The sequence below is a fragment of the Hippocampus guttulatus genome, chromosome 3, assembly GCF_054856545.1.
Source record: "Hippocampus guttulatus isolate MCC_2025c chromosome 3, RoL_Hgut_1.0, whole genome shotgun sequence".
Lineage (NCBI taxonomy): Eukaryota > Metazoa > Chordata > Actinopteri > Syngnathiformes > Syngnathidae > Hippocampus > Hippocampus guttulatus.
Window position 1 is genome coordinate 10,126,866 of NC_141263.1, and position 24,818 is coordinate 10,151,683.

Here is a 24,818-nt window from a genome sequence, read left to right on the forward strand (position 1 = left end):
CACATTAGTCTCACCTTTTGCGTCAGAGCTATTTCACAATTATAATAATGGCACTACTGTATAATCTTTGTATGGAAGGGGGTCAGGACGGCGGTCCAGATTCAGTGTCCAAAACCACCACTGTTGGGACATGAAATCCTTGGAAGAGATTTTAGTAAATAAAAAGTCCATCATTCTTCATGTAATAATACCGCATTTAGAATCACACTTTTTAAATAATATTTGTCCCTCATGAGAAAACAAACATTTGAAACACCTATTTGTATGATAAGGGGCAATTCTACACCACAGCAAATCATAGCCACAAAGTTTCAGAGTGCTCTGCGTTACAAGGAGGAAATGAGCACGGACGATTTCTGAGGAAGAGGGTGTGTTCACAGGTGTTCAGGCCCTTGTGTCTTTGTGTTGTTACTCAATGATGTATTCATGCAACACAAACCCGACCATATAAAAAGGCCAAGCTGTGAATCATCAGATTGAAAGCCTCGTCTCACAGGGTGCACACAGTTTCAGCGGCATTGAACATAAACTCGATTGGGACTCTTTGATAAAAGGATGTCGACTCCTCTTCTTTTGGGGATTTTTCTTGGATTTTGGGCCATGGTCTATTCCACCCCGGTGAATTGTAAGTGCAGTTCTGTTCTTAAATAGGCTATTATTATTTGAGTTGTTTTAAGTATAACTTTTTTTTTAACTGGAAGTATGAGTAGAATGAATTACTTCAAAATAGATTAATTTTCATGCTGTAACATACTGTTGCTATTGTATACATCATGCGCACATGATCAATATTTGATAGATGTCACATTCATCTTCAGATATCGTTTTCGGCACATAGGGAGTCGATTAAGTGATTACATCCTTGTCATTCCCACGGTGTGTTTTTTCTTCCCCAATGAGTCAGCACATACATTCCTACCACCCAGCGTGCTCTTTAATCTTTTTCCAAAAGCTCAAGCGTCATGTTTCAGTCTCGCAGTGCAGGTTTCACTCGTAGCTCTGGCGGCCCACCAAGGCCTTTGCAAAATAACATCAAGTCATTATTGGTCTCGAAAAGGTGAAATTGAAGAGAGCAAACAGGTAATGGACACGTTTTTGCTCCTTGTAACCTCATAGGAGACGGCAGAAATGAATAAGGGAATAAACAGGGATAGAGATTTAAGATTACAAGTTTCCCATAAAATTGATCTATAGTTCATTATAAAATGACACGGTTCATTAATCCCAGGTTGTGTTTTTTTCATCCCCTTCGCGACTTGAGTTACGTTCCCTTGGGTGTGCCAAACGAGTGATAGACTGAAGCTCCACTGAAACGTTCTCTCACCCCACTCACATATGAGTAATCACTCAGGTTAATCATTACTGTCACACCTTAACAAAGTGAGACAACACAAGTTAATACAAGCATTTCAGGCTCCGCATGCAAAACCCTTGAGGTCAGAGATAACTTCAAAGGAAAAAAAAACTTTCCATGTCAAGTCTGGTCGGTAAATATTTGTGGTGATCCTTGTATTTTTCCATCTCTTTCTCCCAGCTGCGACCCAAATTCCCATCAAATCTGAGGAAGACGTTCTCCGAGAGGCTATGACGGATGGCTTCCTTGTTGAACAATTTTTACCTCCGTCACTCAAATCCGAACCGCTTCAGAAAAACTCCTCCACTCAACAGTCCAACCAAACATCCTCTGGCAGAGAAGAAAGTCGTAATCAATCTCTGTTGATGGAGATCATGGAAGAAGGCAGCGCATCAGGTGACACGCTCTTCCAGTCCAGGGATGAAGATTATTCAACCACAAGTGAAAGAAACTTGTCAAGTTCCAACTCATCGACCACCTTAAGTCCTACCTCTGACTGGCCGTCCTCATCAGAGTCAAACGCAACCCAGTCAAGTCACATCACAGAGCCCACTGTGCCCTCTCAAACTGATGATCCTGAGAGTTTTTATTCAGGGTCCGGGAATGGCGAGCTTCTCGACCACTATGCCACGACAAAAGCCAGTCAGACCTATACTGGAAGTTTCAGTACCATCGGACGGCAGGATCCAGAAGATGAAGATTTGGAGTCTGGATCAGGATTTGGAATGCCAAAGGATAAAGGAAAACCCAGAATGTTTGAATTTCCATCTGTGCAAGGTAAACATCCTTCATAGATCCATAATACGGTAACACTAACTTGACAAACGGGTGACGTTTTTTTTTTTTTAATTTCTCAGGTGGTGAATTTTACCATGTACCAGAGAATGATGATTCTGCGAAAACAGAGCAACACAAAGGGCATGTGACACCAGGTAAACTGTCCAACAAATCAAAATTCCTCCATATTCTACCATAATTTTTAGAAAAATACATTTCATTAAGTCCAGCTCTCTCCCATCATCAGATTGGGTCATCATCTTGGGTTTCGTTGTTGGTGTGGCAGCACTCGTGATGCTTTGTGCCGCTATCGCTACCAGAGACAAGTGAGCTTCTTCCACATCGTTGAGAGTTAATTTTCAAATCTTAAACTTGGAGCGAGTATAATATGAACCGTTCCTTCTTTTTAGGTGGAACGGTCCCAGGCAAGCATCGAGTCCACAAACCGGAGTTGACTCCTCACAGCAGCAGAAGGCAGAGAACGAATCGTTCCTGCAAAAAGATACACCCAGGGAAAACGGAAAGATGGTGGAGTACACGGTTATACCGTTGGATGAGCTTCCAGAGAAATATTCAGACTGAGACAACCATTTTATTTCAAGAGGGTGTCGCCGTGCCACCTCCTATGCCTTTGTATAGGATTTTTTGAAAAAGCCAATATTTGATCAGAGTGTACTTTGTAATTAGGTTTTTATGACATTATATTTGTACATTTTTGTAATTATTGTAAATATATGAGTAATTTATGAGATCCTGTTCTGTTGACCTCCCCCAATAATCAGTTATGAAAGAACTGAATATACTTTTTTTGTTTTAATAGCTTTTTGGATGTTGCTATTCTGTATCATATGAAACATGCTTTGTGAAATAAGCCCACCAACACCTCATCAATAATTTATTTGTATCATTTGATATTTTCATACACATATTAAAACATTATACACACTTTTGGTCCATATATACAGGTATATATATTTTGCCTGACAAAGAGTCTGCCCTGCAGTTTTTTGATCATGCATGTGGATTTGGAGAGTCTCGGTCAAACTATATTACAATCGATGTTAGCCCCCCCAAAAAAAGAAGAAGAAATACAAAATATATGCTGACTTCACTAAAGATTTAACATTTTCATTAAAAAGAAGAAAAGAAAGAAATTAAATCAGTTGACCAAGAACATTTTTTGGTCAGATCAGGAAAAGATATGAGGATATACGTATATCAAAGTTTTAGATTCTGAGCTAATGTACAGGTATCCCATCGGTCATAATTAAGACAGATTTCCCCCATTTTCCTAAAGTGTATTGTAATCATAGCCATACTTTCCTGAAAGCAGTACATTTCAGTTCGGCATGCCACACTTTGTGTTAGAACAGAAAACCCTGATCTGTTCAATGTTTTTACTGAGTGGTGGACTCAACAGACATTTAATACAACACGCACACGCACACACACGCACACACACACACACACACACAGGGGTATTGTGTTCTTCCCATTCCTGTTGTCTATCCACCAACAGCATAATGCTGTGTACCTACGTACGGTGCAGTCGATAGCCGCAAAAGGTGGCAAAGAGCTGTGGTGCATGCAGTTGAGGTTTTCTGGTACCCGCCACATTTACAGAAATGACAACAAATTGCACACTCAAAGGACAAATGTAGCCCTTCTCATCAAGCAGTATGAGTCTGTACTGCATGACGAACAGCTTACTTTCATCTCACTACATGCAGACACTTTGCTACCACCAACGTTGTCCAACTTACAAAAGTTTTTTTTTCACCTTACTCGTAGCCTTGAAACAACCAAATATACAATCAAAAAAGTACACAATTCATGTAATAATCAGGGTCCGTCTCCTTGATCATGATTTGGAGTTCAGTAGTTATTTAGAAATACAAAGTGAAATTATTTTAATAAAAATAAAAGGTCACAAACTATCCCCCCGCGCCCCCCGAAAAGCCCACCGTGAAGTTTATTAAACATGCATCTACGGTTAAGTAATTATACAAAGCATAGCAAAAGCCATGCAAAATACTGACAAAAACTCTAAACAAGTTTTACGCATGCATCTATCTATAAAGAGAGGACATAGACTCGACACAAAGTGCAAGGAGGCACTTTAAGCAATAATCTTTTTACATGAGCTATTGTTTTCTTGATACAATTAAATGTGGGAGACCAAATCATTTGTGCATGCAATAAACAGACAAACCAAATAAGATATGTAGTCGCGGGACGAAAACCAAATGCCTCTAAATTAAAGTTGTGCAGATGAGGAGGGCCCGACCCTCCTCATTCTGCCATCAAGATGGATCCCAATAATTCCCTGAATTCATGGGAATCCCAGATTAACTTGTATTGAAACAACATTCTTACTGCACTATGCAGCTGATTTCTTCAAGGCAAGTAAAATATTGAACACACAACCAAAAAAGAATGTGGAAAAGAAATGCGAAACATAAAACAATGCACTGGCTTGAATAGTGTAAGAGCCATTTCTCCTTTTTTCATCTTCACTGACTCCCATTTTATTTGCCATGCTTATCTTTCCCGTTTGCACTCAGAAACAGCGCATACTGTATGACCAAATATATTCCAGTCTTATTCTGTAACTACTCCCCAAAGAATTCAGTGTTCAAACGTTACAAAAAGATTCACAAAAACACAAAGACAATAACTTGGAGGGCACCCTCATGTGCTTGTTTTACAACAAGACATCACGCACTGGCTGTTGCCAGAATTAGAGGCCGCACCTTTTCCGCTTTATGGTCTAAGACATAAGCTTTCGGCTTAGGCTTGACTGTGTGTGCGACATCAGGGTGTAAGCCCATTAGTCAAAAAGTAAAAGGTATTGCACCCGCCTGTATTTGAATCACAATATTGCCCAGAGAGCCGCTTTTTTTTTGTGCCTTATGTGCTCATTGACCATGCATATTTGTATTTTAAGTGACAGTCAAATTAACCCGTTCATGCAGCAATAATGATAACCTGTAACCTGATAACATGATAAACTGTCCGCTGTAGTTACCACTGTCCCTGAAAGGGTTAAATCCAAATCTAAATTAAAAAGCCTTGATTGGAACAGCCACCCATTATTGAGAATAAGCAACATTCACCGGTTAAAAGAATTCTAAAGCACTGACCCTAAGATTTGCATCAGCCCAATGCTCTGCTCTCGCTTGATTTATATCATCGGCTCTCGATGCAACACAAAGATATTAAATACAAAAGTGAAATGAGATGTTAGAAAAAGGTGAAGAAGTCCGTAACAGCCGAAACATGACGTTTGCAGCAGCACCAAGTAAGGCCCTGAGGCTTTTCAACCACATGTTGTTGGAACTCGTGTTTGTTCTTTGCAAATACACACACAATCGATCTGAGGTGATGTGAAGCTACCTAGATGGATAACTGGAAAAAAGAATTTAAAAGGGCAACTTGAAGATGATTCTCCCGTACAGTCTCTGCGGTTCACGTTGTCTAAGTGTCATTTTAATCGATTTGTCATCAGAAGGTAAAAGTTTTACTCAGGGTAAGGCGCAGCAGCTCCTGGGCCTGCTTTACTCGCATTTCCAAGGTTCCTCTTCAGCAAGACAGAACCCTGCAGTCTTGCCATTTTTGCCCATGGTGACCTGAAAGCAATTATCAACAGTTTCTAACTAAGGGCCCAAGGCACCATTATAACAAACCACTGGTGGTTGGAGCAGAGAAGCCAAAAGTTCTTGACATTCAGGCCATTGTCCTCAGGGTGGATGTTAATATGGGATTTCCCAACACGTGTAACGTATGTCTTGGAACACTCTTGCTACGATATACGTGTAGTAGTAGTACTAGTTTTATGGTAACAGAAACACATCAAAACATGTTTGTTTGTTTGTTTGTTTTTTGGAGAGTTGGCCATGTATTTGATGGATTCTCTGCCCAACCGAATTTTAATACGCCGAATGATAAGAATGCAACTTCAGCATCATATAAAATGCAACATCACCACAAGGTAAATGAACAGCAATTGTTTTGTTGCTGCTAGTTAAAAAGGATGATGGTAGTCATTGAAGGGCGCATTTCATGATCCCCTGCATTATTTTTCTATGGATCAGAGTGAAAGAGCAGTCTTTATGTCATACCACTGGCAAACATTTGTACTTGAAAATATGAAGAGAATTTAGAGCCTAGTTTGGTTGGGGCTGCCTTGAATACATAAATACATGTCCAATTAATATAATAACAAAAACAAATTTCATTCTCAGTGTACAACATGATGCATAAGAAATGCAACAGACATCCATCTATCTGGATATGATACACAACTCTTTTCACTGTTTCAAAAAAAGTTGGAAAAATGTCATTTCATGATGAATAAACTTCACCTTTGGTTAAGCTGGTACCACAAAAACTGCTTTTTCCTATGATGAAATGATGAATGTGTCAATCCGGGAACATCTTTTTTTTAGCTTCAACAACATTTTCCTCACTAGACAAGACATTTACACATACACCAATAAAGGAAGTCCATCACATAGACATGACTAAAATAAAGAGAGAGCAGGGGCGAATCCTCTACATACAAGTCTCGATATCCGTTAACGTGAAATGTACCTTGCAGTCGTCTATCAGGATTGAATTGTGGTGAGCATACACATTCTGGTTGGTGTTATTTTCAAAGAAGGACTTGGTTTTAGTCATCTCAAAATCCTCCATCCGGGATTGTTGGGCATCGAAGGAGTCAAGCTCATCTTTGGAGAGATGGTATACAATACCGGCTCCGTACGAGTCGCCAACCACATTGACGGAGGTACGGAAGCGATCCCTGCACGTCAAAAGGAGGGAAGACAACCCAGTCAGAGAGAGAAAGAGGAAAGAGAAAACAAATGACACAGGCAACACATACTAAAGTTTATTTTTCATTTGATTTCCAACAAATAATCGTGAAATTCTTGAGGTTTATAAAAATCCAGAACTATAATACCACTGGAGAGAACAGGAAGGCTCATAGCGAAGCTTCTAATAACAACAAGTGTGCAGTGGTTTTCATTCCCGTTGTGGAGCACTGCACCAGCTCTCTACCCTGACTGCGATGTTGCATGGAGGTTTCTACAACAATTTCCACAGGGGCTTTGCAAAAGGCATTTGACCGTATCCCTCACGGTGATCCGTAAAGAGTACACCGGGAGTAAAGGCACACAACTCCATATCATTCTGTCTGTGCACACGGTTTACAGTAGAAGCAGATTGCACCAAAGCTGCCTTTTTTTTGTTTTCCGTTTTGTTTTTTTCCCATGGACAGCATTTCTCGTTGCAACCGAGATGTGTGCAGCGAGTCCAGTTGGGTGGCCTGAGGATCTCACCACCTCTTTTTACAGATTATATGGTGCTGATGCTTTATTGAGCGGTGACCTTTAAAGTTTACAGGGGCAGATGACAGCAGAATGTGATGAGAATAAGCACTCTAAATCAGAGACAGTGGCTGTGTCTCTTGGTCTGGCTCATGAGTGAGGGCTGTATGGACCATGAGATCAACAGACTGGTGCAACTTCTACAGTAGCACTATGTTACACGCATTTGGGACCGAAAGGACAAGTTTGCGAATAGATGCAGCAGAAACACTACGTGAATAATACTGGAACTTATTGTTGATGTGGTAAAAAGATAACTGAAAACAGTACAAACATGAACGAGGCCTCGATGGCTAAGATACTTTTGAATGATTTCAAAGCATTTCAATTACTTCCGTTGACAAGTGCTGTATCTGTGTCTTTTTAGAGATAAAGATACAGTAATTGCTTGGAAACTGTGAAAATGACATATTGCCCCTTGTTCCAAAGGTCGAGCTTTAACATGACAAACGCGTATGATTCATTCCAAACATGTTCATTCCATGAAAATAGAAATGAACCTTGACCCAAAAATATGTCATGAATCAATCTGAAAAATCAATTGCGCGTTCCTGAAGCCATAATCATGAAGTATACTGAAGTATAAAACCTTTTCCGTTACACCTTTTTTGAGGACGATGACATAGATTTTAATGATGTCTTTTGGGAACTGACAACTTTAGTGTAGTTTGAAACTTCTACATTCAGTGCATCAGCAGTAAACTGCAAAAATAAACAGACTGACTATTCGATAAACAGCAAGTGTGGTGCGAAAGACGACTTCTTGACTGGGCTCGTTAAGCAAAAAAAAAAAAAAAAATGACGATGACACCTGTATCATATGATTTCAGGCGTTTTACTCACAGGAGCCAGTCGACAGCCACAAGGAGACTGATGTCCTGAGTGGGCAGCCCCACTGCTGTTAGGATGAGCAGCATGGTTACGAGACCAGCGCTGGGGATACTGGCTGCTCCAACACTAGCCAGGGTCGCTGTCATACTGTTAGAAGAGGACAAATGATGGGCAAAGGAACCACTTTGTTTTTGAAGTTATGTGGTTTTGATGCTGGGAATTACTGGTACTAAATGTTACTGACTTCACGCGTAGTGGAGTAACCTCACCTGACCGTGACAATTTGGCCCCAGTCGAGAACAATTCCGTTCATCTGAGCGATGAAGATGGCAGCCACGGCCTCATAGAGCGCCGTGCCATCCATGTTGATGGTGGCCCCGACAGGGAGGACGAAACGTGTTACTCTCTTGTCAATTTTCAAGTTCTCCTCTAAGCATCGGAACGTGACAGGCAAGGTTCCAGCACTGTGGAGAGTTGGGGGGCGGGGATAAAAAAATACATACTGTATATTTAACTTTGCTGCATACTCAATATTTCATTTTTTGGGTTGTGTAACGAATGCAATTGGGTCATAATTGTTGTGAGGTTTTCAATCAGATTCGCCGTGTTCCTCTCTTCTCACAAACAAATATTATTCGAGAGTATTCTCATTTATTATTATTTTTTTGTGTGTGTGATATGAAAGGTAGTACAGACGATGACTTTAATGAGACTAAAATCATTCGAGAAAGGGTGCATGAAGAGAAAAAAATACCAGCTGTGACTCAACAGCTGCAATGTTTGTTTTGTCTGACAATTAGTACTTCTTGTAGATGGTGGAGCAGAGAGCTGGCAGGAACTTAAAAGGAGCGAGTTCACCTCAGGAGGGGAATGAGGGCATCGCATGTCATTAATAAAACACAGAGTAAATGAAAACTATCCCGCATGGAAACAAAGTTGGAAGTTGCTGCTGGCATGAATATTTCAGTTACGGCTTCAAATCAAAGTTCCTGTTGTTATTTGCTATGTAGCCTTGGAAACAAGGTCCTTCGGAAAACAGTTTTCGTATTCAAAATCCTGAATAACAGACGAACCCGTTTGCTAGCCAGTGTCAGGCCGCTTGAAGCTTTTTTGAAAAACACAATTGTTATACTACCTGGATGCCGTTCCAAGTGCCGTGACCCAAGCCTGGAACATTCCCATGAAGAACTTGAAAGGATTTTGTTTGACAATCACAAAATATATGAGAGGAAGGAAGATGCCGCCGTGGATGATGAGGCCCACTATCACAGTGATCATGTACATTCCAAGCTGTCGAGCAACCACCTCTAAGTCAGCAATGGAGATGATTTTACCACAGATCAGGCAAGCAATTCCAATTGGCGAGTACCTGAAACCAAAGAAGAAGAAATTTTTGAATGGAGGTGCATCCACATGCATATTGTGAACAGAAACAAGCCTGTTTCTGGCTTTTTTTGAGCAGTACACTTACCACATAATTGCACTAACAATCCTCATGATGATCTCATTCAAGACGTTAAAGAACTCAAGCATAAGCTTGGCCTTTTCCCCCATTTTCCCCATGATGACTCCAAAAGCGACAAAGAATCCAATTAAACCTTGGAGTCAAAGCATAAGTGCAATTGAAAACTCAAGTCACACACCCACAATGGAATCAAAGCAGCCTTAATACTATGTTTGTCTGGAATAGGATCAATAGCCTACCAAGGACATTCATTCCACTTTTGAACTGAAGTGACCTCTTGATGGTGAACTGCGGGGGTGCTTTGGTTCTGTTAGTGGGCACCTGTACTTTTGTAGTCACTGTTTGTATCTGCGCCAGAAATACAGAACAGCCGTTGGAACGATGAAGAGATGAGTTATGCATTGTATATCTAAACTCCAGGGCCCTTGACGGCAAAGAAAACATTCAGGGGAGGAAATGTACCTGTTGGAAGCAGGCTTGCACCAAGTTTTCTGGGAACAGATTTCGAATGAGGTCAAAGAAAGCATCCACACTGGAAACGTCATCATTCTTCTTCCCCTGTCCAAGATTAGCTCTTAGCTTGGGGTTCCCAGGATGGATGAGCAGCACTAAGATCACCCCCAAGACTGCTGCGATGACTGTTGTTGTCATGTAGTACACCATGGCTCTGGTGCCTAAACGCCCGCTAGATTTTGCGTCTAATCCAGCCAGTCCTGTGATAGCAAAGAATATTAAGTGTGAAGCAGTCACTTTTCAGCTACTTATGTCTCATTTTAATATACTGATGGTATGACGTGAATGTAATTATAATAGAGCTTTCCAATGATTATTCATCCATTTGTTTCCTTCCACGTAGCTGGGGTCGGGTCACAGGCTTACTAATCTCCGCAAAAAAAACAGCCTTTCCTCCACCGAGTCATTTCATCTTTAAGTATTCTCCCTACCAACTCACAACGTCCCTTGTCAGGGTCAGCAGCACCCTGTCCTCACTGTTCACAGTGTTGATGGTGCACTACTTTCCCCCTCCTGAGTCGTCGGCTGGTGGAGCAGAATTTGAGATAAAACTGTCGTGAATTCATTCTCCAGAGCTTTCTGAACGCCTCAGACATCCGAGTTTTTGCTTCAGCTACCTCCAAAGCTGTATTTCACTTGGTCTGCCAAGCCCTTCGGCTGTCTCCAGAGTGCCACATGCTCAAAAGACCAGATAGGACCCCTTCATCCTGACCACATCCTTCACTGCCGGTGTCCACTAATGGTTTCAGAGGACTGCAGCCCCGATAGAACATGGTCCGCTCTGAATCTGAATCAATGTCCAATGCAGCCCCCAGGACGGGGCACAAGTTTTGCAAGACAGTGGACTCTGCCAGATGTTCCCAGCAGACCCTCACAATACGTTTGAGTCTCCCACCACTATCGGAGACCATACATCACGAGGTGGGGATGGGTTGACAGCTACGCCCCTCATTTCAACCTAGTTTTCAAGTCATGTAACTGCAAGTGTGATGACACCGCAAAGTCGATCCTCAAAACTGTTGCCTAGGGTGGCCTGGTGCTAAGTGCATGTGCGCACATATATGTGTTTGAACATGATGTTCATTATAGATAATCTGCGACAAGAACATAAGTCTAATAACAAAGCACATTTCTTGTTCAGATGGGGGCACACATACATACGCGCATTTTTTAAATGATAACATTTTATGTCAATATCCCTATTAGCAAAACGGAAACATTTTTTTGTTCTTAAAGCCCTTTATAGCCCTTATACTTGGTTGATCTATTGTATATTTCAGTGAACATATGAGTTCATAAAATGTTAATTTTTCCATTAGACAAATGCACAAACAGATTTGTGCATTTTATTCTTTTTTTTTTTTTTTTTTAACCAAAGTGCAATTATACAAATAGGATTTTAATTTGCATTGTGAGCTGGCAATATTCTCAAAGCCCTAATTCATTATTTCATTGTTTGCCATATTCAAGCATTTAAAAGACTTTTTTATCAACTCAAGCTCTTTATCCTGGTGTTCTCTGTTTCACCTCCAGGTTCCGGACTCTAGGGTGCAGACTACAGTCAAGAACACACAAATTAGGCAGCGCATTTGCAACCGCCACTTTCTTTTACCCACCTGTGACCAGACTTGAAACAACAAGAGGCAAAATAAGCATCTTCAACATCCTCATTAGGATCTCCCCCGGGAAGCTTATGATCATAATCACATCAGGAGGGAGAGGCGATATGTGCCGCAGCAGCATTCCAGCAATGGAACCCAAAAACACACCTGAATCGATGACATAGGAAAAGAAGTGACTATGACAATTACAGGTCAGAATCGGGTCTCTGTTGCCTCACTTCCATCACATTGAGGAGTCATACAGCTACTGCCAAGGTCACCACTGGGCACTGCAAGTGCCATTAAAACAATCTTCTTCTGGGTTTTGTTTCTCAGCTAGGAGACAATCAATGATAATATGACCTTAAACTCACCAAGAATTGTCAGCGTTAGAACCATGTTCTTCATGACTTTATCACATACAGTGCTACATGTACTCTCAGTTGCGTCCACTGTGGGCTCCAAGTGGCCCTCGTCTATCCTGACCTCCACTTGCTTCTGCATCTTGTTGGCACTGTGACAGAAGAAAACAAGGGAAAAAAATTCTCACAGCATGGTGAAAGCAGATATCAACGGTTTGACATTTACTTTCAAATTTGGCGTATTAAGTCAACATATTTCAATACATGTAAATAGAATTAGCACAAAAAAAATGAATCCCTTTTTCGTGGCCTTGTCCAAAAGTGAGAAAATTGCAGAGGCGACTATCTACCTTTGGCACTCCTAAGGTTCTACGCCTGATGCACAATTGTTTTCAGTCAGTGACGTTAGCACTCGGATAAGAGCAATATCGATTCATGAGCGCCAAGGTCTACAGTTAAATTGTTTGTCTTTTTGGAGGCGAAAGAAGTTCATGCACTCGTGACTGAAAGCATTTTAAGTTTCACCATATGCTGAAATTTAAGGTTAACAATAATTTTGCCAATCGTTTCCTCTTATAACTGCCAAAGAGGAGATTCATGGATGCAGTGAGGGAAGACATGCAGGTAGCTGGAGTCCGAGTTGAGGATGCAGAGAACAGGGAAAGATGGAAATGAATGACTCGCTGTGGCAGCCCCTGAAAAAGGACAAGCCAAAAGGAGAAGTTTCCTCTTATAAATAGATGTGCAAAAAGAACATGGTGTTTCCTGTAGATCCTTGAATTCCTCTTTTGATTGTACTAAAATCATCAAATGCAAAACACATTTAACATCAATGAAAAACATATGAACACACTTTTCCCCAAACACCACCTGCATACTAATTTAAAAGCTGTCATTCCTAAATATAAACAGACATGAATAGATTCTATATCTGAACGGTCATCCAGAGCTTCACCTAAAGTTCTATCCATCTATCTATCTATCTATCTATCTATCTATCTATCTATCTATCTATCTATCTATCTATCTATCTATCTATCTATCTATCTATCTCGTTAGTTAGATATCCAGCTATCTATCTCGCCCGCTAGCTTGCTAGAGAGATAAAATTCCAAAATCATTATAATAGCTTGAATTTCCACAGACACCAATGCAAACAAAATAACATTGTCTTGATTTTTCAAACTAAAAGCTTGCACCGTGTAGTTGACCAATTTCCCGGAACCTGTGAACTGGACTTAGAGCCCAGCATGGTTCTAAACCATTCCACAGTTTCTCTGCATTTCTAGTTTAGCTTCAGAAATAGCATTTTTACATCACTCCTCAAAGTTCTCTATTGCATTAAAGTCTGGGGATTTGGCAGTTTCCTTCATAATGTGAATTTTGTATGTCTGGAACCGAGATGTTGCCAATTCACTGTTTTGTTTCGGTTTTTGTTCTGTGGAAAGACCCATTTTATAGTGGGCTGTCTTGGGTACAAGGCTACATGACTTCTTAAAGTACTGCGGTGCAATCTAACTGATCCACGATTCGTATGTGATAAATGAGCCCAATACTGTTGTTTCAGAAACATTCCCATACCATGGTGCGTGTGCACCATACTTCAGTGTTTACAGTGTATTCTGGCTTAAATTCACGGTTTGGGTGTTTGAATTTGTCTGACTAACTGTCCCCAGAAGAACAGTCTGCCTTTCATCAGTGCACAAAATGTTGCGCTCCTTCTCTGAATGCAAGCCAATGTGTTGCAAAATGTAACCACTTCAGCGCATCTTGTTTTCTTTTTAAGTGTACTTTGAGACAGCTTGTTGCCGATAGCTTGGCTTCACATGCTCTTCCAAAAATGTTGAAGAGCTGTGGAATGCAATCCAATCATCCTGGGCTCGAAACACAATTCTAAGTTGACCCCATACTTCACGACAATTCTTAGGAACGATGATACTACAGTTACGCAAAATAGTATGTGATTCACTGAAAATCAAAATCTTGAAGCAGTGTTCATCCATCTATTATCTGAGCCGTCTCCTTATGACGGTCGTGGGCATGCTGGAGTCAATCCCAGCTATCTTCGGGCAGACAACACATATATTACCGGTAATTACCTTTTTTTTCTTATCGAGTAAAAGCAACAGCCCGTTACATTACATTACATTGATTTTGAATACAATGTGTAGTACAGTATTTTCAAGGAATGTTTGTTAAAGTTATCTCTAACAAAACGTTGCTTTGACTGTATTCTATCACAATGGTTTATTCTCTCCTTGACCCATAACCAGTCTCGCCCAAAAGCTTTGTAAAAATGGATTCATCAGTGTTTCCACGATCCAACTAAGGAATAAAAACAACCTGCTGGAGGGAATAAAAACTTTATTTCATAGACATCGAGAAGTACAGTTTTCTTATTTCTGCCCACTTTAAATTCTCACGTGTCTGTTTATGGTCATTCTGTTGCTTCCAAATCTCACCGATTGCTGCTCACCCAAGCTTTTCATCATGCCGCTACATCACACCACTGATGCAACATGTTGCTTTGTTATGGTTTCTCGTAAAGCCTCTTGGACTTAAAGATCAGCTCTTCCCTGTGAGGCCTTTAAATCTACTGTAGAGTACAGACGTTCATGATTATGTAACAAAGCTCGTGTCACTGAGATGCTTGACTTTCTTGACTTTAACACCTGGATTATTACTTCTGACGACAATATGGACACTATTTATTTGGATCTAAAAACGTCAAATGGAAGGCAACATTTCACCTCACAAAATATTTGCTTCTCGTAAGTAGGAAAACAAAAGTTGGAAAGGAAGGCATAATAAGGACTTCGTAAACACTGTACTGGCTAGTTAAGGTTTACTTAAATATCAAATCTTGAGATTGAAGAATTTTCTGTACAACATGATTTGAAGGAACATTTATGTTAAAGAGAGAAGTGACAAGGCAATCACGTCTGTCTGATACGCAGCGCTACAGCGTTAATGAGACTTAAATCTTTTCAAGAGGATGAAATTAGCACCTCCAGCACGCAACTAATTGTGTTACGTAATTGAAGAGGGGCTTCCCGGGGGAAAGTCAAGGTGCCACCAACGTGTGCCGTGAATGTAATGCAGGAGATTACCAATTTGACATTTTGTGGATCGGTTTCTATAGGACTTGTACTGCTCCGAAAATAAGAATGCTAAAACAAATGATAATTATGTTGTTTTAAAAAGAAAAAAAAAAGATGAGAGAAATGTTTTCCTTTGCAGGTTCGATTGCGTTTGCTATACACAGAGCATTAATCAATACATTACCTAAAAATGACACTTGCAAAAAGTGTTCAAAGTAATCACAAACACATTGTCGTTTATTTCATCTTCCAATGCATGAATAGCTCAATAACCGGAAAGGTACAAACCATTTGAAATGCATTGCCAAAGCAAACAAAGGTCCACCAGCCTAACACATAAATCATGAATGAAATTAAAGTGTTCAACAATAGTTTAACAAAAGATTCACATTTACAATGTTTGTGTATCTCATCACACGAGTTTCTGGACTCCATCGATGTATGCAGCACATGGATTCAAAATGCACCTACCTGTTGATTTGCGAGCCGTTGAAAATGTCAATTGTATCTGAGAGTGACTGCGCTGTTATCCGTCAGGTGAACATTAACGTCATGGCTTGTTTGTAATTAAATCCAATTAGAGTCCCCAAAACAATTTTTTAAAATCTCTTCACAATAGGTTATTCAGCCTTGAAAAAGTTGCATAAAACTTATTTTCAGCATGCAAAATATATATCCGGGTTCTCAGATGCTTGCGTATGCAGCTGCAGAGATTTGCAGAAAGGTGAAATGGCTTTCCTGGACATCTGACAGAACACAACCAGACAAAAAGGGTGGAGTCAACCTGCCAAGATTAGTGATACAACACAGTCCTTGCTGCTGTTATTATTTCACCTCTTTCTGTCCCCTTTATTTCTTTCGAATTTCTCCAAACGGATTTATAGATTAATAAAACCAAAACACCTTGCCTTAGTGATAAAGTATTTTTCATGAGATGATGTCTTGAAGTATTGCAGTGTAGTAAAAATAGGTGGGAAAGTGTCTGGCTAACAACTCAATATGCAATGAGTAACGTGAAGGTTGATCGTTACGTTTTTTTTTTTCATGTGAAACCATGAATCTTTATGAATATTACTTCCACAAATGGGCCTTGAACAAAATATGACTACGCTTTTTCCAAGCTAAGACCATGGGCTTATGCAGGATGCGGGCTCCTATTATCCAAAAAGTAAATCATCATTTTGAAATCCTTTTACATACATGAATAATGAATCAAACTGTATTCTATAGGACCACAATGGCAAGAAAAAAGATTCATTGTAAAAATCCAATTAATTCCATTACATCCATCCATCAAGTTTTGATACTACTTGCCCTCATTGAGCTGATGTCTATCCCAGCTAAATTTGGGCAATAGACCTGAGTTGGACTTTGTCGGTCTTGTGTTTTGTTAATATATGTACCAAGATCTTATCGTTTGTGGGATCCACCCCTATCCAAACTCTTCCAGATCGTAACACAAGGTAGGTTAAAATAAACACTCTAAATTGTACATAGGTGTGATTATGAGTGTGAATGGTTGTTTAACTTGTGTGTTCCTGGCGCCAGTTTATGGTGTCCCCCGAAGAGAGCTGGGATAGGCTCCAGCACGCCTGCGTCCCTAGTGAGGAGAAGCAGCTCGCAAAATGGATGGATGCTCGTCATAGATGCACTTGAATTCATCGGATTTTCCTCTTTTATTTATTCTTTTAACATTTTGGCCATATATTTTGAAAAAAACCCCTGAATTTATTAGAATCTAAAGAAAACATTTGACAACAATTGAGTTGACAATAATTACGGAGGCCGCTGTATATAGACAATACAGTGCAATACAGCAGTATACAGTACTGTATGTACATTTAAACAGATGTAGTACATACACATGCATATTTATACGCACATGCATACTTAGAAAAGAAAATGCACTCATGTATGACAATACAAGTCGTATAATCCTTCTACCCCTGACAACACCTTTATATATGGGCTACATGTAAGTTCACTAAACCCGAAAAAACATCAAGAAGTTCTCCTCTCTCTCTCTCTCTCTCTCTCTGCATATATATTCGTATTATATTTTCAAACTGCTTTTTGAAGACTTGTTTAGGTTTGGGGCGGCCCGGTGGTCCAGTGGTTAGCGTGTCAGTCTCACAGTGCAGAGGTACCGGGTTCAATTCCAGCTGTGGCCTCCCTATGTGGAGTTTGGATGTTCTCCCCGGGCCTGCATGGGTTTTCTCCAGGTACTCCGGTTTCCTCCCACATTCCAAAAACATACATTGCAGGCTGATTGAACACTCAAAATGTCCTCATCGTGAAGAACCCCCGAATGGGAACGACACCATCAAACTACTGACTATAACCTGCCTCAGCACCACATGGAAGTTCCTAACTGGCAAAATGAGTAGGAATATGGATCGACACGTGAGCAGTGCTTGGAAGGGCATCTATCCCCTTCAGATGATCTGCATAAGCATGAACCCATTCGGCATGATGATCATGAAGTGTGGCTTCGGGTAGCGGTTCAGAAGTGGAACAACGATCAGCCACCTCCTCTACATGGATGACATTAAGGTGTATGCCAAGAACCATCGTAATGTAGACTCCCTGATTCACCTCCCAAGGATATATTGTAATACAGCAATGACATCGCAATGCAATTCGAGCTGGTTAAATTTGGGCGGGTGATCAACAAGCGAGAAGATGATCATCACCGGAAGGATTCATCTGTCTAAAGGCAGGACAATGACAACCACCTTTGACTTTCAGAGGCAAATAGCAATCATAAGGAGTCAGTCAAAGGTCAGCCACGGCCAAATACTTAGAGAGGGTGAGGCAGATCCTGAATAGTCACCCGACTGGCAAGAATAAATTCCAGGCAGATACCCCTTGGGCATAATATGCTGTCCACTGGAAGAGATGCAAGCCACGAATGTCATGACAAGAAAATTCCTGAACAACGCACCGAGGTTTCCACCCCAAGACGTACACAGAGTGAAAATTACTTTCAATTCTAATATACAGTACATATATACAGGTGTGTATATATATATATATATATATATATATATATATATATATATATATATATATATATATATATACCGGTATATATATATATATAAATGACGTCAGTTGAACTTCTTTCCTTAGGGTTTCAAATTAAAATGCTCAAAAGCCCTCAAGTACCCTAACTCAAAGAGACAAGAAACTTTGTGACTACTGTACACAGGCTCGCCTTTACCAAAAGGCTCACTTGCACAGAGGCCGACGGTACTCAAGGCCTTTTTTTTTAAAGAACCCAATTTATTGATTTCCTGTCAATCACTTTACATTGTTGGCATGAGTTACCAACTCACAGGCAATTCTGTGCAGTGCTGTGGCCGTAATTATCGTGTCTTAAAAGTCTTACTCGATTCATATTGTTCTGCTATTTGTGGAGCTTTCTGTCAGTCACTATAATTACGGCTACGGTGTTGCACAAAATTAACATTGGCTTCTTTTGCTGGGAAGATGATATGTTCAGTGATAGTTGAGATTTACATATTAACTACAAAGGAAATATTTTTGATGTTGCATTGTGAATCATTTAAAATGTATTGCTAGGTCAAAATCTATAAGGTTTCATGTACCTCTTGTAAATATGGACTATGGCAAAGAGGAGTAACAGTAAAACTCGCCTCACTAAACCTTGTATGTCAAAGGAGACAAATCCTGAAAATGATTTTTTTCTTCTGTGAGTAAACGGGAATGGCGAATGAAGGTTGTTTCGGGATGTTTTTTTCCAAATTATCAATAATACAGTACAATGAAGAAATAGGACGACATGTGGATATTATTCTGCAAGTAGATTTACTGTGTGCTCCCCGAAATGTTCTACTCATGCCCCTGAAATTTTAAGTTAGAGGCAACTGTACTCCAAATAAAAACGTTAGCCAAGAGGCCTGCCGTCTTGTTTTAGGGAGCTAAGCCTAAAGAAGTGGAGATGAAATTCCCATTTCTAGAAAGTAGTGATACCAAAATATATATATAAAACCTGGAAGCGTTCATGCACATCCATCCACTATTTATATCAGCAGGATTAATCAGAGTGAAAAAAGATGCGGATGATACGATCGATTCGCAGTTTTTTTAATGTTAAGGCCTGCTATGTTCAAATGTTATAACCAAGAATCTGACAGAGATGACTTCAAGTACCAATATTTACTAGTCAGTTATCTGTCTTCTGGAATTGTGCTTCAAATAAAGACTTTTATGATGACAACATTGTTAGTTGTTCATTTACTAGTCAATATTGACTAAAAAGACTGGCAGCAATTTTGTTGAAATTAAAGGGCAAACATAAAAACTACGGTGTAATGCAGTTGTAAACTAAAGTACACCAAACTTTTGCACTGGTGCACTAGAGAAAAAAAAGTTGCCAGTGCAAAATCTCAGTTTCAAGCACAACTATTTTGAATAGTTTAGCGTCACGATAGCTAGATAGCCAGCTTGATAGATTATATCTTTCGGCTGTCCAATTCAGCTAAGTGGTCATGATGTTGTACCTGATGTGATAAATGTATTTATTTTTAAAGCAGCATATCCTCAGGATGAATGCTTGTCTCTTAGCATTCACAAAATCATATGTGAACGAGCCATGACATACCAGCGGTCAGAGATTAGAAAGTGAGAAAACAGACACGCTCAGAGCACCTGGCAAGCCATTTCGCCACGCAATTTCACAACTCACTCCGCCTTTCCTCTCTGCACTCAACACCAAACCGACCTCATGCTGCAACACCTGACAACACACACCACGCTTAGACAGCATGTGTCTATAATTAACTAATCCGTCCTGAGCCATCCTAATCCAGCACACACAGAGATGGATCAGACACACTTAGAGGACGGGGCTGCGGGTGTAGTATTTGACAACATACTTCCCTGAATGAAAGAAAACTCCCAAACACCTCACACTTGTAATTCAAATTCCATCGTTATGATTTTAGGACCACATTTTAAAGTCAAATTATGGTACAAATTGAGTGCCGCTAGTTTTTCTTTTTCTTCTAAATCCCCATATACAATGTGCATTAACTTTTCGAGACTGTGGTTTGTGGCATGTATGTATTGCATCACAATTTGGTTTGTATCTCGCAAGATTGTCCAGATACTTCATCAACAAACTTCAGTTTCACTCTGTATGGTGTTGATTCGTGCTACTTTGTCCGCTTCGCAAACGCTAGGCCATCCAGCAAATTGTGTTCTTGTTTACATTCTTGTGATGAAATCGCATTTATTGTTGTGTCACATTTTAGCAAGCGCGGCACTTTTTACTGTGATTGCAAACCAAACCAGGTGGAACGCTGACATTGTTTACAACCTATCAACTGATTCAGACCAGAGAAAGCAAATTACAGGAGCAAACACATCTTTTGTGGGGTCTGGCTTGCACGACATTTTACAGTATATTTAGTGTTTCTAATAACAATTTCTTTCATGTAAAAAATGCATAGTGTTGCTGAGTACACCTTGGACTGTCTGACAGCCAATCGGGGCATATACAGACAAACAACCTGTGCTGTCACATTCACACTTCGGGATGATTTTTCAATGGTTTATTCAGAAATCAGTATGAGCTCAAAGCGATTACATGTAGCGCACACGTGCTGCACACTCAGACAAGCAGAATCAAAAAACATAAATGTGATCGCACTTATTTTACTTGCGACCATCCGCTCAAAATTATGTAGCATCAATTGTCAATTGATTTCTTTTCCAATTGATTATTGTTTTCACCATGATTTTTTTCATGCGTTTTGTGAAATTGCACTGTCCCCTTTCAAATAAACCAATCGAATTATCTCAATTTTACAGTTACAACCAACCAATAAAACAAACAAATGACTGATCCAAATTTAACACGGACTGTCACTTTGAAAGTATCGTGCCATATACTGTACTTTATGGCATCTGACATTTTTCGTGTTAGTTGAAGACTATCTTGTTGTTATGACCTTCTGCTTTGGGTGCTCCATGACAATTGCTTCTGGCAGATTTCCAAAGGAATTTTGTCACAGTTCCTAATGGACAATGATCTCCATTTCATTCATATTTGGGGCTTGCCAGCTGCGAACTGTCATTTTCCATTAGGTTCAACTAAGGTGAACAGTCAGTTGATCTTTCAGGTGAAGACACCTGATGCAGTGTCAGGTCTGACCCGTGGCGGCGTACTGTGGCAATGACGAAAGTTGCTTATAACATGGCTTCATAAGCAGTTGAAAGCGGCCATTTATTGCGACCACTCTTTCTGTTCAAGGTACACCAATAATCGCATGCAAAGTTGAGGCATTATTTTACCATAGTGAAGTTTTGTCAGGAACGGGTGGATTTTAAAATTAAGGTATCTGTCAACCAAAATATCCAGCAAGCCTTTTGATTTCCACCAATACCATGTTGACTTCGGTCTGAAGTGGGGAAAAAAATAATAATCATACATATAGTAAGTATCCCATGTCAAGGTTTCACTGCCTTTCATTCCTTCATTCTTCTTACACAGTGAAAAAATCAAGTACCGGTACTTGCTTTTTGGTTGCACTTAATTAAAATGTGTTACATATCATTCATATACATATCATACCTTTTTGAAGAAAACATGAGAAAATTACATACACTGACCACTTTTTTTTTCATGTGCAGCCAATGTATGTGTTCGAATTAAGTAAATCCAAAGGATCTTTTTTTCAATGCACCTACGAGGAGAATTTGCATATTATTTAATATCAGTATTAATATTTCATTGGGTATCACGTGATTGCTGCAATGGAAAGGCAGAAACACATAACCTCCACTAACAACAACGGCAACAATAAAAATACTTTTTTTTTGCAGGCAGGAATATAAACGGGAGCTGAGGTTCACACACATTAACTGACAACATTGGACAACAAACAATTACTGTATATTGAGCTGATAGCTGATGAGTGGGATTCTGACATGAAATAACCACGACTAACAATGCAACAAGTTACCAAAAAGACCAAAAAAAGAGGTCAAATCACAGTACCGGTAATAGAATCAATGTCACATCCATGGTCAATAAAACCATGCATTAAGGTCCAAAAACATGGATCTATTAAAACGTTTTGTTGAATCGCTGTTATGGTTTTGCACTCGACGTCAAAGGTGTCAAACTCAAGGCCCGGGGGCCACATGCAGCCTGCCACGTCATTTTATGTGGTCCGCAAATGCAAATCAATTGTGTCAATTTGCATTATCGTTGCTAAAATCTGTACTGAAATGTCAAAAGATTTTCCACTCAAACAATAATTGAACAAACTATTATAGCTGACTTAACTGGTTTGAAAACGAGAAATATTTCAATTTGTATCAGTAATAATACGATGGGCTGATTAGACATTTTTGTGGTTTCACTGTCATAACGGCCCACACGTAACTCAAAGTGGCTCACGACAAAAATGAATTTGACACCCCTCCTCCTTGCTAATGAGTTTGTGCAGTGTATATAATGTCAGAGCTGTACATCATAACTCAAATTGATAAAATAGAAAGTCATGCTAGTGGTACAGTACTGCACGGTGCGTTTTACTTGAAACTCATCGATTTTGAATAACACATTTCTAACATTGCTCATGGATAAACCAGTTATTCTAGGGTGTATCTAATATGGATATTGCTCCACCTTTCTTTGCCATGTTGAACTTTTGATGAAATATATGACGAAAAGCACTTCATGATAATAACCGGTCCATTACATTGATATTTGAATATCGAATGACGTCTATCTTTTGGCAAATGCAGAAAGTAATGAAAATGACCATATCTTTGCTCTGCTGGCCTCTCAGCTCTTAAATTGATCAGTGACACTTGTGAGGTATTAGCCAGATTGTTTTGGGGACTCAGTGTCAAAGTTAAGCACAAACCTGCTGTTATACATTCGCTCAGGGGTGGAATACAGTCATGAGTACCTTCAAAGTCCTTTTCCCAAAGTTCAAAGGAACAGGAACGATTGAATACTGGACGACAGTGTGCTGCTGTTGATACAGTGTACCTAATACAGAACATGAATACATGAAAACTGCAACTCTATTGCATTTGATACATTCAGACACCATCCCTTCATTCATGCAAGCTCCTAGCATAATACCAGATTAAAACGGTGTGCATGGGAGAAACCGGCTTGCTGCTTGTGTGTGTCCAGAAATATGTATTCAATAACATGACTCCCAATGAAACGAGCTCACCTGTTGAGTGTCTTATCCTCTTCAAATTTGTAGATGTTCCTACTCAAGATAACTGCAAATGTACTTTGTCCTTTTCTGAGCTGTTTGGCTAATATTTGATATATATATATTTTTTTTACAAGGAATTTTGTCTCTCATGTAGAAGGTTCCTCTGCAAAAGTCTGCTAGAGAGAAGCTTGCACCTCCCCATTTGCAAACTCCAACGAATGGGTATACACTTTACCAGCACATGCGCTATGCGTACTCTAATGCTTAGACAGAGGGTGGAGAGTTCAAACGTGGGAACAGTAGTTCTTCTTCGGTCTGGGTGGCTTGTTCTCTCACAATAAATCACAAGGCTTTTTCATGTTTCCACCGGTTTGAGCAAGAAAGATGAAGAGTTTAAATAGTACAGGACCATGACAAATATAATTAAAAATATATATCCGAAATCAATTTGTATTATTTTTCTTTAATATATCCCTCCAGTGCAATAGTGATTGTAATGTTTAGTGGCGGGTGTGTGCTGAAGCCATATGCTGCAAGACCTGTTATGTCTCAAAAGAATAAACGTGTGCATACTTTTACACCTATTTTCATACATTTTGGCTCGAGCCCACGTTGTTGTTAAATTGCTCTGCTTAATGTCATGCTCAAAGCTGTAAAATGACGCGGCAGGTGTCTGCATTTTAGGAGTAAGAGCTATGTTTAGCAAATCCTCTCAGTGTGTTCCTCAATGACAGCACATTGGACAGTCTGCATGGGAACTCACGAACACCTGACCTCACATGCACATTTGCCTTGACGCACTCATATTGTACATGCAGTATTTACCCGTAGAAACTAAGACACTGCCCAAAAGGTAGACATTCATACCTGTGCAGATTTAATGCAGAATGGCAAAGCAACAGGGGTTAATTCTAATTACAATCGGAGTCTTTCTTTCTTGAAAAAAAAAGTTGTATGTTGTAAGTCATATATAGTTATTGTAAAATAAATCAGCAAGCGGCCAAGACTTGTTTTTACCTCTGTACTTGGGTTTACATTACCATACTTTAAAAAAAAAAAAACAAACATGCGACAAAATAATTATAAGCTTCAAGCTGAAGTAGTCCAATGCCAACTATAGTCCAATAATGCAGTGCAGGTACGCATCACAGTTTGTAGGACAATGGTAGATGATTTGCCCAAAAGAAAAGGAAATAAAATTGGAAGAGTTA

At 39.8% G+C, this 24,818-nt stretch overlaps 2 protein-coding genes across 3 annotated transcripts; one reads left to right on the top strand and one right to left on the bottom strand.

Annotated features, from left to right (window-relative positions):
- Positions 1-485: 485 nt before the first annotated feature.
- Positions 486-3,076, top strand: LOC147207406 (uncharacterized). Its single transcript, XM_086106868.1, has 5 exons — positions 486-625; positions 1,535-2,131; positions 2,212-2,286; positions 2,379-2,457; positions 2,542-3,076. The coding sequence occupies exons 1-5, from the start codon at positions 556-558 to the stop codon at positions 2,711-2,713; spliced, it is 993 nt and encodes a 330-aa protein (XP_085962994.1). The 5' UTR covers positions 486-555; the 3' UTR covers positions 2,714-3,076.
- Positions 3,014-23,751, bottom strand: LOC147207407 (excitatory amino acid transporter 2-like). 2 transcript variants are annotated; one of them, XM_086106867.1, is made up of 11 exons: positions 23,620-23,751; positions 12,306-12,445; positions 11,947-12,099; positions 10,280-10,530; positions 10,057-10,165; positions 9,824-9,950; positions 9,488-9,721; positions 8,622-8,816; positions 8,365-8,499; positions 6,725-6,935; positions 3,014-5,760 (listed from the first exon to the last, which is right to left on the bottom strand). In XM_086106867.1, the coding sequence occupies exons 2-11, from the start codon at positions 12,433-12,435 to the stop codon at positions 5,689-5,691; spliced, it is 1,617 nt and encodes a 538-aa protein (XP_085962993.1). In that variant the 5' UTR covers positions 12,436-12,445; positions 23,620-23,751; the 3' UTR covers positions 3,014-5,688. The 2 variants fall into 2 exon arrangements, with proteins under 2 accessions (XP_085962993.1, XP_085962991.1); XM_086106865.1 differs by lacking the exon at positions 23,620-23,751 and adding an exon at positions 15,866-16,093.
- Between the last annotated feature and the right edge of the window lie 1,067 nt (positions 23,752-24,818).